This window comes from Giraffa tippelskirchi, chromosome 4 (genome assembly GCF_054371585.1).
Source record: "Giraffa tippelskirchi isolate mGirTip1 chromosome 4, T2T-mGirTip1v1.2.pri, whole genome shotgun sequence".
In the NCBI taxonomy this organism is placed as follows: Eukaryota; Metazoa; Chordata; class Mammalia; order Artiodactyla; family Giraffidae; genus Giraffa; species Giraffa tippelskirchi.
Window position 1 is genome coordinate 90,606,170 of NC_137278.1, and position 13,807 is coordinate 90,619,976.

Consider the following 13,807-nt stretch of genomic DNA (forward strand, 5'->3'; position numbering starts at 1 on the left):
AATTTGAGCTTATTTTCATGTACTAAACTTGTATGCAGGAAAAATGACAGGAAGATATAGGTAAACCCAATAATTCATATCCATCAGAAACTGAGAGATGCAGGAAAGAGGATTAAAGTGTATGTGCTTGGTTGAGGATCCAATTGGGCAAAGCTACCATCTGTGAGATTAAGACTGTACACCTCTAGAATCCCACTGAGGTAGAACCATAAGGCAGCACCATGGAAGCCTTGGTGGGTTCAGATACCTGCCTTCCTCTGGCAGGCGGCTGCCCGTATCCCCAGGGGTGTGGTGTGGCATGCCTAGCTTGGTTCTGGACAGTGCAGTACAGCAAGAAAGGCAGCCACCCCCTCACCTGTCAGGTACTAAACCATTCATAGATAACCTGCTTCTGAGTGGGGGTTTCCTAAGAAGCAGAGAAGCTCCCTTCTTGAGTTCTATTTAATGTTAGCCCTCCACACAGGGTTTTAATAATAAAAAGGAAAAAAAAATAAAAACAGAAAATTAAAGTTAGAGAAGATTTAAACAATGGAATTTTAAAATTTGACTTATTGAGAACTTTGCATTTTTTTAAAGAACAGGTGAAACACTTTGAAATTCAAATTGATGAAGTTGTTGCTTTTAAAGAATTGATCTTCAAACAGAGCAGCTTCTTTGACTGTACTGTAGCCAAATTAGAAGTCAACAATAAAAACTTGTAATGACAAAACAAAAATCTGTGTGTTATGGGTTGAATAGTTCAGTTCAGTTCAGTCACTCAGTCGTGTCCGACTCTTTGCGACCCCATGAATCGCAGCATGCCAGGCCTCCCTGTCCATCACCAACTCCCGGAGTTTACCCAAACCCACGTCCATCCAGTTGGTGACACCATCCATTCATCTCATCCTCTGTCGTCCCCTTCTCCTCCTGCCCCCAATCCTTCCCAGCATTAGGGTCTTTTCCAATGAGTCAACTCTTCACATGAGGTGACCAAAGTATTGGAGTTTCAGCTTCGACATCAGTCCTTCCAATGAACACCCAGGACTGATCTCCTTTCGGATGGACTGGTTGGATCTTCTTGCAGTCCAAGGGACTCTCAAGAGTCTTCTCCAACACTACAATTCAAAAGCATCAATTCTGTGGTGCTCAGCTTTCTTCACCGTCCAACTCTCACATCCATACATGACCACTGTATAAACCATAGTCTTGACTAGACAGACCTTTGTTGGCAAAGTAATGTCTCTGCTTTTAAATATACTATCTAGGTTGGTCATAACTTTCCTTCCAAGGAGTAAGCGTCTTTTAATTTCATGGCTGCAATCACCATCAGCAGTGAATAGTACTCCCCCAAAATTCATGTTCACTGAGAACTTCAGTATGTAATGTTATTTGCAGATGTAATTAGTTAAAAATCTGTAGGTTAAATCATCCTGGGTTTAGAGTAGACCTTAAATCCAGTGATTCATGTACTTACTGAAGAGGAGAGGAGGCCATGTGAAGACAAAAGCAAAGATTGGCATTGTGCTGCCTTAAGCCAGGGAGCACTAGGGATCATTAGATGCTGGAAGAGACAAGGAAGAATTCACCCAGATAGCCTTTTGAGAGAGCATGTTCCTGCTGACACTAGACTTCAGGTCTGTGGGAGAATAAATGTATTTTGTTTTAAGCCACTCAGTTGGTAATAATTTACTGTGGCAGCCCTAGGAAACTAATATACATAATATTTAAATATTATATACTAACACAATAACCATGTATTTGAAAATTTAAAACTGTAATTCTAAGTAACTCAGAAGTTAAAGTAATACTGGAATTTGCAATATATTTAAAACTTTGATATCAAAATGTATAGAAGATAGCCAGAGTGATACTTAGGATAAAGTTATACCCTTAAATTTAAATAATAAAAAATTGTAATAGAAGAACAAATCCAGAGGATTTACACTACCAAGTGTCAAAACTTATTATAAAGCTATAGTAATCAAGACAGTGTGATGTTGGCATAAGGACAAACAGACTGACCAGAGCAGAGAATACTCCAGAAACAGATTCACAACTATATGGACACCTGATTGATGATTAAAGCTACCACTGCAGTACTGTGGGGAAAAAGATGACATTTTCAGTAAAATGATATTAGGTAAATTGGATATTAGGGGGAAAAAAAACAACACTGACCCTCCCCCCCCACTTCACTACACATCAAAATCAATTCCATATACTTCATAGATTTAAATATGAAAGGCATAGGTAGATGAAATAGGTCAGTTTTCTGCAAGAAAATACAGAGGAGTATGTCTTCATAATCTTGGAATGGAAAAAGATTTATTAAATCGAATCCCCAGCCCAAAAAAATAGTAACCATAAAATAAAATATTGACAAATATGTCACATGAAATGAAGGTATTCTATTAATTAACCACCAAATGAGAGAGTAAAAGGCAAGCCACAGAGTGGGGAAGATGATTTCAATACGTATCTCACAAAGGACTTCTATCCAGAATATAAAATGAACTCATACAAATCAATGTCAAAAAGGACAAAAGTACTTGAATAGGTACTTTATAAAAGAAAATATCAAATAGCCAATGAACATATGCAAAAATATTCAACTAAATTCATCAGCAGGGATTTGCAAATTAGGATCACAATAAAATCTCTCTGCATACCCATTAGAATGGCTGAAATGAAAAAGTTAATACTGTGCTGGCAAGAATATAAAACAAGCGGTATTAATTCACTACTAGTGAGAATGTAAATTGGTAGAGTGACCTTGGAAAGCAAATTGCCGTTATCTACTAAGTTACACAAAAGCATAACCGAGCAATTCTGATCCTAATTATATACTCCACCGAAGAGGATGTGCATGAGCACCAAGTGACACCCGTGAATATACTTGACAGCAGTTCTTGTAATAGCTTCAAACTGGAAATTACCAAATGCCCATTATTTTTCCAGTAGGATGGATGAATTGTATTAACATTGTTGAATACTAACCAGAAAATGAGACTAAGTAATGGACAAACATGTTTTAACACTTAATGGATCTTACAAATACAACATGAGAGAAGAAAACAAGATATAAGGCTATGTGCTCTTTTTTCCATTTACAGAAAGTTCAGAAATATAAGTAGTTCATTGCATTTAAAATGGGCTGTTAATCATCAGCTTGGGGGAGATTAGAAGAAAGAATGAGGGGAGCATGTATGCTTCTAGCCAGGTGTTTTTTTAAACCCTGGTACATGTTCACTTTTTTAACAATTCACTGAATTCTCTCTGCAATATTTGGTATGTGTCTTCTGAGACATAACGCAAAAGGTATTTTTAAGATACGTTTTTTAAAAACAACAAAAAATAAGTACTTAGAAATGACTCTAACAAAGGACATAGAAAATGATTAAGCTTCATTGAAATACAGTAAGGAACCCTAAATAAATTCAATGCATCACTACTCAAAATTCCAGTAGAATTTTTTGTGGGACTTGACAGACTGATTCCAGGTTTTTTTTGAAAATCAAGAAGTATATTTAAAGAACAAGGTAGGGAACTTGCCATACCAGATATCAAAAGACTTACTGTGTGCATGTGTGTGTGTGTGTGTGTATATATATATAACATATTTAAGACCTAGTATGTAGGAATAAACAAAAGTGGAACAATGTGTTGATCAGAAACACACCCATGAACGTGGAAACTTAATATATGCCACAGACGGTACACAATCTTGGAGAAAGGGTAAAACACTAGTCAATAGTGTTTTGGCCACTGATTATATATGTAAGAAAAGATATAATCTGATAGATCCCTGTGTGCTGTGTGCTTAGTCACTCATTGGTGTCCGACTCTTTGCGACCCTATGGACTGTAACCAGCCAGGTTCCTCTGTCCATGGGGATTTTCCAGTCAAGAATACTGGAGTGGGTTGCCATGCCCTTCTCCAGGGAACCTTCACAACCCAGGGAACAAACAAACCCAGGTCTCCCACGTTGCAGGCAGATTCTTTACCATCTGACCCACCACGGAAGCCCTACTGCAAACTAAGCAAAAGCGTAATCCAAGTGATATTAAATGTAAAAAGGAAAACTTTTAAGCTTTTAGAATTTAGATGATTGTCTTTTGACCATGAGATACTGGTTTATTAAATGAGACCTGCAAAGCACAGACCATGAAAGAAAAATAAATGTGATATTATTAAAATGAAAAATTTTGTACACCAAAAAACATCATAACAAAGACAAGACACAGTCTGAGAATATTTGCAAGTCATACAACCTACAAAAAATTCTATAACAATGTTCACTGTAATGCTTTTTAATATTAAAAAAAATTAGAAATAGCCTAAAGTTTATCAACAGATGACTTAATACATTAATTGAATAGAATTCTGTGTAACATTGAGAATGAATTAATTAGAGTCACTATGAGTAAATCCTCCAATCAATTCTGAGTGTAAAAGACAAGTTACTTAAAGGTACACAGAGTATTACACTCTTTATATAAAGTTTAAAGAAAGACATGCGAAACAATCCAATACATTAAATTCAAAAACATCCTTGAAATTGACAGATTCTAAATTAAGCTTCAGGTTGCTGCTGATAATGGTATTATTGAGCCTTCACATAGGGTATCATTATCATTATATCACTATAGCTGTAATGTTTTATTTTTTAAGCTCTATGATAGACACATTGGTGTCCATTATGGTATTTTTAGTAATCTCTGTTACCTTTCTGTTGCTTTGTTTAAAATATCTGTTCTTAGGGACAGGAAATGAATCTCTTGTCAATCCATTGTTTAAAACAGTGGTAACTTGGTAACTATCCTAGTTGTATTGGTGATTTTTAATTTATTTACCAACATAATTTTGCACTTGAGTTTTCTCATACACACAAAAAAACTGACTTTAAAAGACCAGTAAAGTAGATAAATCTCTAGCAAATATGACCAAGAAAAAGGAAATAGTATTAGACAAATTTAACCTCAGGAGATTTTTAAAAATTACATGAGTACTGTATATAAAATCTAGGTGATATAAATTTTTTCTAGTATTATATGAAATGTCAGAATTTGCCCCTTAAGTGACAAAAACTTTGAGTAGGCCAAAGAACTTGAAAGGTTGTTTAGATCTACTTTTCTTCTTTGAAAGATACCTGATCTGGACACCCCCCCCCCCTTTTTTTGTTACTGTTGCATCAAATCAGCAAAGAGAAGATTTTATTTAAAATGATTGTACACAGAAAAATATGGAAAGTTTTCCAGATTCCCCAAAACTGTCATATGTTATAAAGTCCTCAGAACTGCCACAGCTTTTACATGGTTGAGCCTATGAGATGCTTTTTTCCTCTAGTATATAAAGAGGTTTTGTTTTGGGGGGAGGGTGGTGTATTACTTTCTGGTGTTACCTTTTCCTTCTCCATGGGATCAAATTACATCATTATTCCAGATGCTCAAGTTCAAGTTCTCATCACTGGGGATGAGGACCTCTCAGACAAAAACCAAAAAAAGGAGATCTACACTAAAAAGGCAGTGACCAAGACTGCTGGCTCTGAAGAAAAAGAATCCTTGCAGAAAGATACCACAGGTAGAGGAACTGAATTATCTGTGTTTTATTTTCTTCTGGCCTTCTAAAATGAATATATCAATAAATAGAAAAGTGTTATCCAGTTGTCTTCAACCCTTCTCCATCTTGTTCATATCTGAAATAGAATATTGGCTGCAACTTTTGGTATGCACTGGCAGGTAAAATTAACATTTTTAAATTTCTTTGAGATATTTTTTGAGAACTTTGTGTATATTGTACACAAATTAATCTGATTGCCATAAATTCACATAATGGATTTTTTAAAACACTACTGATAAAAATATTTGGTGCCATGAGGTGCCAGCTCTTTAATAACCTTGTCATACACAGGCTTTTATTCTTCAGGAATTTAGTTTGTTTACTTCCTAACTACCTACTCAGTTAATATACTTAGTAGGACTGTACTAATTAAAAATGCCTATTCAAGTGTGTTTAAGTTAGGATTAGCTTTAGCTCTCAGAGAGCAAAACAAAACAAAAAAGACACTGGCTTAAAGAAGATAGAAAACCAGGTAGCAAAGCTCTTTCTCTCCTGTTGCTTCAGCGTTTTAGCCTCCATTCTCATACTATAGCCATCAGAGCCGTATTCCAGCCAGTAGAAAGGAGAACAGGAAAAGAAAAAAGTATATTTCTTCCTTTAAATATGTCTCAAAAATTAAATGTATCATTTCCCTCCCATCCTGTTGGCCAGAGTTATTCACATGGTCACACCAACCTGTGATGCCAGGGAGGCTGGGAAATATAATCTCTATTCTCGTAAACATATGCCCAGCTAAGTCAGTTTTATTTTAGAGGAAGAGGAAAGTCAATTTCAGAAGACAGCTGGTAGTTTCTGCCACAGTTATAAATATTGAAACACATTTTGGAGTATAATTAGCCACTTACCTTTCTTGTGTGTATTACTTCTTTTTCAGAACTTATATGTATTCTGGGCAAAACTTCAAAAATTTACCCCCTTTTTTGCTGTAGCTAAATCAGTGCTTCAAAAAAAGTTTTGATCATGTTAATCTCTGCATCAAAAAGTTTTCATTGCCCTTAAAAATTAAAAATAAACCTCTTCAGCCTAGTCTTTCAGAACAGTAGAATTGGCTCCCAAACAACTTTTCAGTGCTTATAAATTTTGTAATCAAATAAATTATATAATTGTTCTGTTTCTTAGATGTTGAATTGCTTTCCCGATTCCATTTTTTTCATATGTATTCACCTTTTCCCAAGATGTCTTTCTCTTTCACTCTCAGTGTTTATCCATCTTAACTGTCTTCTCACGCTAGTGAAAGTGAAAAGTGAAAGTTGCTCAGTTGTGTCTGACTCTTTACGAACCCATGGACTGTACAGTCCATGGAATTTTCTGTGGATACTAGAATATCCAGAATACTGGAGTGGGTAGCCTTTCCCTTCTCCAGGGGATCTTTCCAACCCCGGTAGATGCTTGAAAGGTATTTTAAAATAAGTTTTGTCAACTTGCCGTCTTCATTTTCCTGTCTTAGGTTCCAGGGCTGATGCTGCTTCACAGCACTCAACTCAACTACAAGACACAAAGACTGATAGTCTGCCAGACACTAAAGCCATTAAACAGAAAGAGGAGATCCATAGTAAGAGGAACGTTCCTAAGGAAGCCTGGTCAGAAGAAAAGAAATCCTTACAGATAGATTTTGCAGGTAATGGGATTGGGTGGTGGGTGGGGTAGGAGCTATAAGAGAGAGAGTTAGAGCATGTGTGTACCCAAGCACCAATGTCCACATTTCCACTTAATTCTGGTGAGCATTGTTGTTCAGTCACTAAGTCATATCTGACTTTGCAGCCTTGTGGACTACAGCACGCCAAGCATCCCTGTCCTTCACTATCTCCTGGAGTTTGTTTGAATCATGTCCATTTATTTGGTGATGCTATCTAACCATCACATCCTCTGCTGTCCCCTTCTCCTTTTACCTTGAGTCTTTCCCAGCATCAGGGTCTTTTCCAATGAGTTGGCTCTGCACATCAGGTGGCCAAAGTATTGGAGTTTCAGCTTCAGCATCAGTGCTTCAGTGAATAATCACGGTTGATCTTTAGGGTTGACTGGGTTGATTTTCTTGCAATTAAAGGGACTCTCAAGTTCTCCAGCGTTACAGTTTGAAAGCATCAATTCTTCAGTCCTCAGCTTTCTTTATGGTCCAGGTCTCACATCTGTACATGTATGTTAGTTGCTCAGTCATGTCTGACTCTTTGTGACCCCATGGACTGTTGCCTGCCAGATTCTTCTGTCCATAGAATTCCTCAGGCAAGAGTACAGCAGTGGGTTGCCATTCCCTTCTCCAGGGTATCTTCCTGACCCAGGGATCGAACCTGGGTCTCGGCATCGCAAACAGGTACTTTACCATCTGAACCACCAGGGAAGCCCCACATCCATACATGACTACTGGAAAAACCATAGCTTTGACTAGAAGGACCTTTGTGGCCAAAGCAATGTCTCTGGGTTTTAGTATACTGTCTGGGATTGTCATAGCTTTTCTTCCAAGGAGCAAGTGTCTTTAAATTTCACTCAGCTCTTTTACCCTCATCGAGAGGCTCTTTAGTTCTTCGCTTTCAGCCATTAGAGTGATATCATCTGCGTGGAGGGAAGGGTGAAGATATTTCACAAAAAGGGAAAATTTTCCTAGTCTCTAAAACATGTAAAGAGTTGGCATTTTTGAAAATCTTATCTGTTTAATTACTGATGATAAAAATGAAGTCTCAGGTTTCTTTGCTGAAAATGAGATTAATAATACCTCTCTGTCAGTTTTATAAGAGAGAAAAAAACAGAGGTAGACCATATCTTATAATACTCCACACATAGCAAGCAGTGATAGATAGCAGCTGCTGTTACAATCCCAAGAACCAGAGTGCCCTCCTCAAGGTCATACAGCCAGTTTGTGGCAGAATCCAACCCAGAATCTGGGTCTTTTGACCCTGAGTCTCTTGAAGTATTACCATGCCAGTCTGGGCACTAGGCACACAGCATGAATCCTTTATAGAGGCAGTGAATTTTCTGAATCTTTATATATACCATTCTTTCTTTTTTTTTTTTTTTTTATGGAAAGGAAAGTTTGCTTTATTTTGGAGGCTAGCAGACCAGGGGAAGGGTGAGTGGGACTTATGTCCAAAGGCTGACTCCCCCACTGACAACCAGTGGGTGAGAGCTTTTAAAGGCAAGTTTCAGGGTGTATAAGTGGAAGGAGGGGACTACATGCAGAAATTGCAGTCAGCTCTGACAGTTGTCTTGAAGTTGGTCATGCAGTGGTTTGATCAGCATCATCTTGACTGATTTAAGTTTAAGTAGAGTTAGTCTTCAACTCCAGGGTCAATTTGTTCCCATTTCTTTGAGGTCAGTTCTCAGAATTGTGGCAGCTTATTTCATGGGTACAGTCTGGTCATCATGTAGTTAACTTCTTCCACCTTCCCTGCTATGGAAAGGGACGCCAAGCTCATGGCCTTGTAGTCCAGGAAAGGGTTGGGGACTGCCCACTCTTGCATAACTGCATCCCTGACCTATGTAAACCATTATTTCCTTCAGTCTTTGTTTTGTGTATAAAGAATTAAATGTGAATACTATTTCTAAAGGGAATGCAGATATTTTGAAAGTACTTCAAAATCTTTTTTTTTCCCCTTTTCCCTCCTTTTCAGAATCCAGATGTCATTCGGAATTTGAAAATACTACCCATTCTGTATTTAGGTCAGCTAAGTTTTACTTTCATCATCCAGTGCATCTATCAAGTGATCAAGATTTTTGCCATGAATCCTTAGGAAGAAGTGTTTTCATGAGGCATTCTTGGAAAGATTTCTTTCAACATCATCCAGACAAACAAAGAGAATACACTTGTCTTCCTTCCCCTTGTCAAAATGTGGAAAAGACAAAGACAGATTATACCAGAATAGAGAGCCTCAGTATCAATGTAAACTTGGAAAACAAGGAATTGAAGCATGCTACTAAAAGTCAGGCTGGAGATTTTCCAAAATCTGACAAACAAATTAATGATTTAAAAAGAGATCCTAAGGCCACCCCAGAGCTAACAACCGAGCACACTGTGAGTTTGAATGAACTCTGGAACAGATACCAGGAACGACAGAAGCAACAGAAACCTCCTGAGTTCAGTGCCAAGAAGGAAATTTCCTTGGTGGAACGACTTGATCGTTTGGCTAAACTTCTTCAGCATCCCATCACACATTCTCTTCAGCCCTCAGAAAGTACACAGGATGACAGCAGGGGGGAGCAAGATGTCAAGGAATGGAGTGATAGACAGCAACAGCAGAAAAACAAGCTTCAGAAAAAGAAACGGTATAAAAGCCTGGAGAAATGCCATAAAAACACAGGTGATCTTAAAAAAAATAAGATTCTTCCTACTCATCAAGCTGGGAGGTCCAATCAGATTAAAATTGAACAGTTTAAGTTTGATAAATACATTCTGAGAAAACAGCCAGGTTTTCATTATATAAATAACACTTCTTCAGATTCTAGACACTCAGAGGATAGCGAGCTGCTCACAGATACGGCCACCAACATCCTTTCTACCACCACTTCTCCTGTGGAATCAGATATATTGACCCAAACAGATAAGGAAGTAACTTTGCATGAGAGGAGCAGCTCAATTTCCACCATTGACACTGCCCGATTGATCCATGCTTTTGGACATGAAAGAGTTTGTTTGTCACCCAGGCGAATTAAATTATACAGCAGCATCACCGACCATCAGAGGAGATACCTTGAGAAGCGGAGCAAGAAAAACAAGAAAGCATTGAATACAGGTTATCCCCAAATTACTTCAGAGCACACCAGAAGGAAACACATCCAGGTACATGGCTACAAATTCCATCTGGCGATGTGACTGCCTTTTTCATGGACTTCTTTAGTTAACCTTTGCACACAGGTGAAAAAAAGCCAATGGCCCTTTCCTCCCTATAATAATTCTTACCAACTGGAAAAGAGTGAGAAAGTGTAGTACAGTGCTATTGTGAGTTGTCATTCTTTTCCTCAACATTCATTTACAAATTACCCTTTGGACGAAAGGCTTTGCGGCTAAATGCTTCAGAATCTGCCAAGTATATACCCTTGGTACAGGGGAACTTCAAGTTTAGAATGACCTTCATTCTGAACAATATTGCCTGCTTTTTTATTTTTGCCTGTTGATTTTGTTTATTCATTCCTCACTATCTTAAGAAATTTTGAGATTCTTTTAAGCACATATATACATCCACACATACATATATAAGTAATATGATTTTTTTTAAGTAGAGGAAGAATTGGAATGATAGAAAGTTAGATTGAAGCCAGGGCGGAGTGAGCTTCAACATGATTTTTAAAACAAATGAGTGAAGAATTCAGAGTAATGGGAAGACAGGTTGACGCCTTGTGGATATGGTTCCAAAAGTGAGTCACAAATTGTGCTTTATGTTTTCTACCAGTTAATATTGGTAGAATGTTGTGATCAATTACAGAACTCTAATAGAAAAACAAAATTTTCAAGAGCAGTACAGATATCTCTGGTTCTAAAGACTTAAGAGAAACTTCATCTGTCCTCAAGAAGGCATTGTGGTGTAACAAAATCCTCAGCGGAGTCCTTACAATATGTTCTCAGTAACAATACTCATGTGAGGCTAACATGGCCTTAGTTTAAAGAATTCCATAAAGGCAGATTTTACAGGGTCAGTAAATGCAGACCGTCACTTTAACCCAAGGTAAAATTTATTTGGAGAAGTGCTCTCCAAATAAGGATACTTGCAAAATGGTTCATTGGAATATGAACCTTTTAAAGTTTATGTTTTGTCTATATTCTATAATATATAAATACAGCAATAATACATAATTTATAAGTATCTAATAATTTGTGCTCAAATATTTGATCAGTAGGACCCCATGATTAAAACAATTTGGAGACCACTAGTTTAGTGGGAAGAAGACACAAAACAGTCAGACATTTACCATAAATATTATTTCTCATAATTGAGTTTTTGGTAGGTATTTAATGACAGTACTTACAGGTATAAATAGTACAATAAGATTTTTTTAAAGTAAGCAAAGAATAGGGAAAGACATGATTGAGGCATTTTGTTCCATAGAGGAGATGGGGGAAAGGATGCAGATAGAGCATTTTTGGGAGGGGGGCAGTGTAGTAAAATATATAGCGTACAGTTTACAGTTTTATCATTTTGAAGTGTACAGTTCCATGGTACTAAATATATTCACAGTGTTTTGCAACTATCACCATGTCTAGTTCCAGAACTTTCCATCACCCTAGTAGAAACCTCATTAAGCAGTCACTCTCTTTTCTCCTTCCTACCAGTCCCTGACAACCACAGAAGTCTACTTCATGTTTCTGTGAACTTTCCTGCTCAGGTTATTTCATTTAATTGGAGTCACATCATATGTGATCTTTTTGTCAGGCTTCTTTGACTTTAGGATAATCTGATTTCTCTGTGTCCTAGCATCTGTCATTAGTTCGTTGGTTTTTATGGCTGAATAATAATATTTGTTTAGACCACATTTTATTTATCTATTCATCCATTCATGGACATTTGAGTTGTTTCTACCTTTTGGCTATTATGAATAGACCTAACATGAACATTTGTGGACAAGTTTTTAAACACCTACATACAGTTCTTTTGGGTATATATGTAGGAGTTGGAAATACTACTGGGTCATATGGTACTGGGTTGTCCAAAAAGTTCATTCAGGTTTTTCCATAAGAGGTTATGGAAAAACTTGAATTTTCTGGCGAGCCCAATAATTTTAAGCTTATTCAGAAAACTTCAAACTGTTTTCCACAGTGGCTACCTCATTTGACATACCCACCAACAATTTCTAAGGGTTCCAGCTTCTCTACATTCACCAACACTCTACCTTTTTTTGCCATCCCAGTAGGTACAAAGTTGTATCTCATACTCGCTGTCATTTTGATTGTGGTTTGCTTTGCCTTTCCCTTTCCATAACGACTAATGATGTTAAAGTACCTTTTTATGTACTTGTTGATCATTTTTATATCTTCCTTAGAAAAATATCTATTCAGGTCTTCGTCCACTTTTTAATTGTTTGTCCTTTATGTTTTTGAGTTGTAAGAGTTCTTTATATATTCTGGATTGTGGAATCTTATCAGATGTGTAATCTGAAAATATTGCTTCCACTCTCTGAGATGTGTTTTCCGCTTATGTACTGTTCTTTGCTGCATAGCATTTTACATTTAATGAAGCCCCAGTGTGCCTATCTTTTCTTTTGTGCTTGTGCTTTTGGTGTCATATTTAAGAAGCCGTTGCCAAATCCAGAGTCATAAGGATTTGTCCATTTATTTTTATCAAGAATTTTATACTTTTAGTTCTTTCACTTGCATCTTGGATATACACTGAGTTAATTTATCTATATGGTATGAGGTAGGGGTCAAACAGACTTCCCTGGTAGCTCAACTAGTAAAGAATCCACCTGCAATGCAGGAGACCCTGATTAGACTCCTGGCTCAGGCAATTCCCCTGGAGAAGGGATAGGCTACCCACTCCAGTATTCTTGGGCTTCCCTGGCAGCTCAGATGGTAAAGAATCTGCCTGCATTGCAGGAGACCTGGGTTTGATCACTAGGTTGGGAACATCCCCTGGAGGAGGGCATGGCAACCCACTCCAGTATTCTTGCCTGGAGAATCCCCAGTAACAGAGGAGCCTGGCGGGCTATGGACAATAGGGTTGCAAAGAGTTGGACACGACTGAGCAGCTAAGTACAGCACAGCACAGAGGTTAAACATCTTTCTTTTCCACATAGATATCCAGTTGTCCCAGCACCAATTGTTGAGACTGTTCTTTCCTTATTGAATGGTCCTGACACCCTTGTTAAAAATCAACTGACCACAGATGTGAGGGTTTATTTCTAGGCTCTCAATTCTGTTCCTTTGATCTACATGCATATCTATATGCCATTACTACACTGATTTGATTACTGATGTTTCGGTAGTAAGTTTTTTTATTAATATTTATTTGTTTTTATTTGGCTGCCTTGGGTCTTAGTTGCGGCAAGCAGGATCTTCGTTGTGTCATGCGGGATCTTTTGCTGTAGAGCACAGGCATCAGTAGTTGTGGTGCTTAAGTTGCTTCACAGCATGTGGGATCTTTGTTCCCTGACCAGGGATTGAACCGACATCCCCTGTATTCCAAGGCTGATTCTCACCACTGGAGTACCAGTAAATTTTAAAATTGAGAAGTGTTAGTCTTACAACTTTTTTTTTTTTTTAAAGACACTTTTGGCCAGTCGGGGTCTT

The 13,807-nt window shown here is 37.5% G+C and overlaps 1 protein-coding gene across 9 annotated transcripts in view; it reads left to right on the forward strand.

Annotated features, from left to right (window-relative positions):
- Window positions 1-13,807, forward strand: part of ALMS1 (ALMS1 centrosome and basal body associated protein) — a 196,640-nt gene that overhangs the window by 147,452 nt on the left and 35,381 nt on the right. For 8 of the 9 annotated variants that reach the window (XR_014051509.1, XM_081483026.1, XM_081483027.1 and 5 more), the window contains 3 exons: window positions 5,422-5,559; window positions 7,046-7,216; window positions 9,201-10,366. Coding sequence is in view for 7 of the 9 variants with exons in the window: in XM_081483026.1 (XP_081339152.1) it covers window positions 5,422-5,559; window positions 7,046-7,216; window positions 9,201-10,366 (1,475 nt within the window). In the remaining 2 variants the exon portion in view is untranslated. Of the gene's footprint in view, window positions 1-5,421; window positions 5,560-7,045; window positions 7,217-9,200; window positions 10,518-13,807 lie in introns of those variants that run through there. The other variant, XR_014051508.1, reaches the window with a different exon arrangement.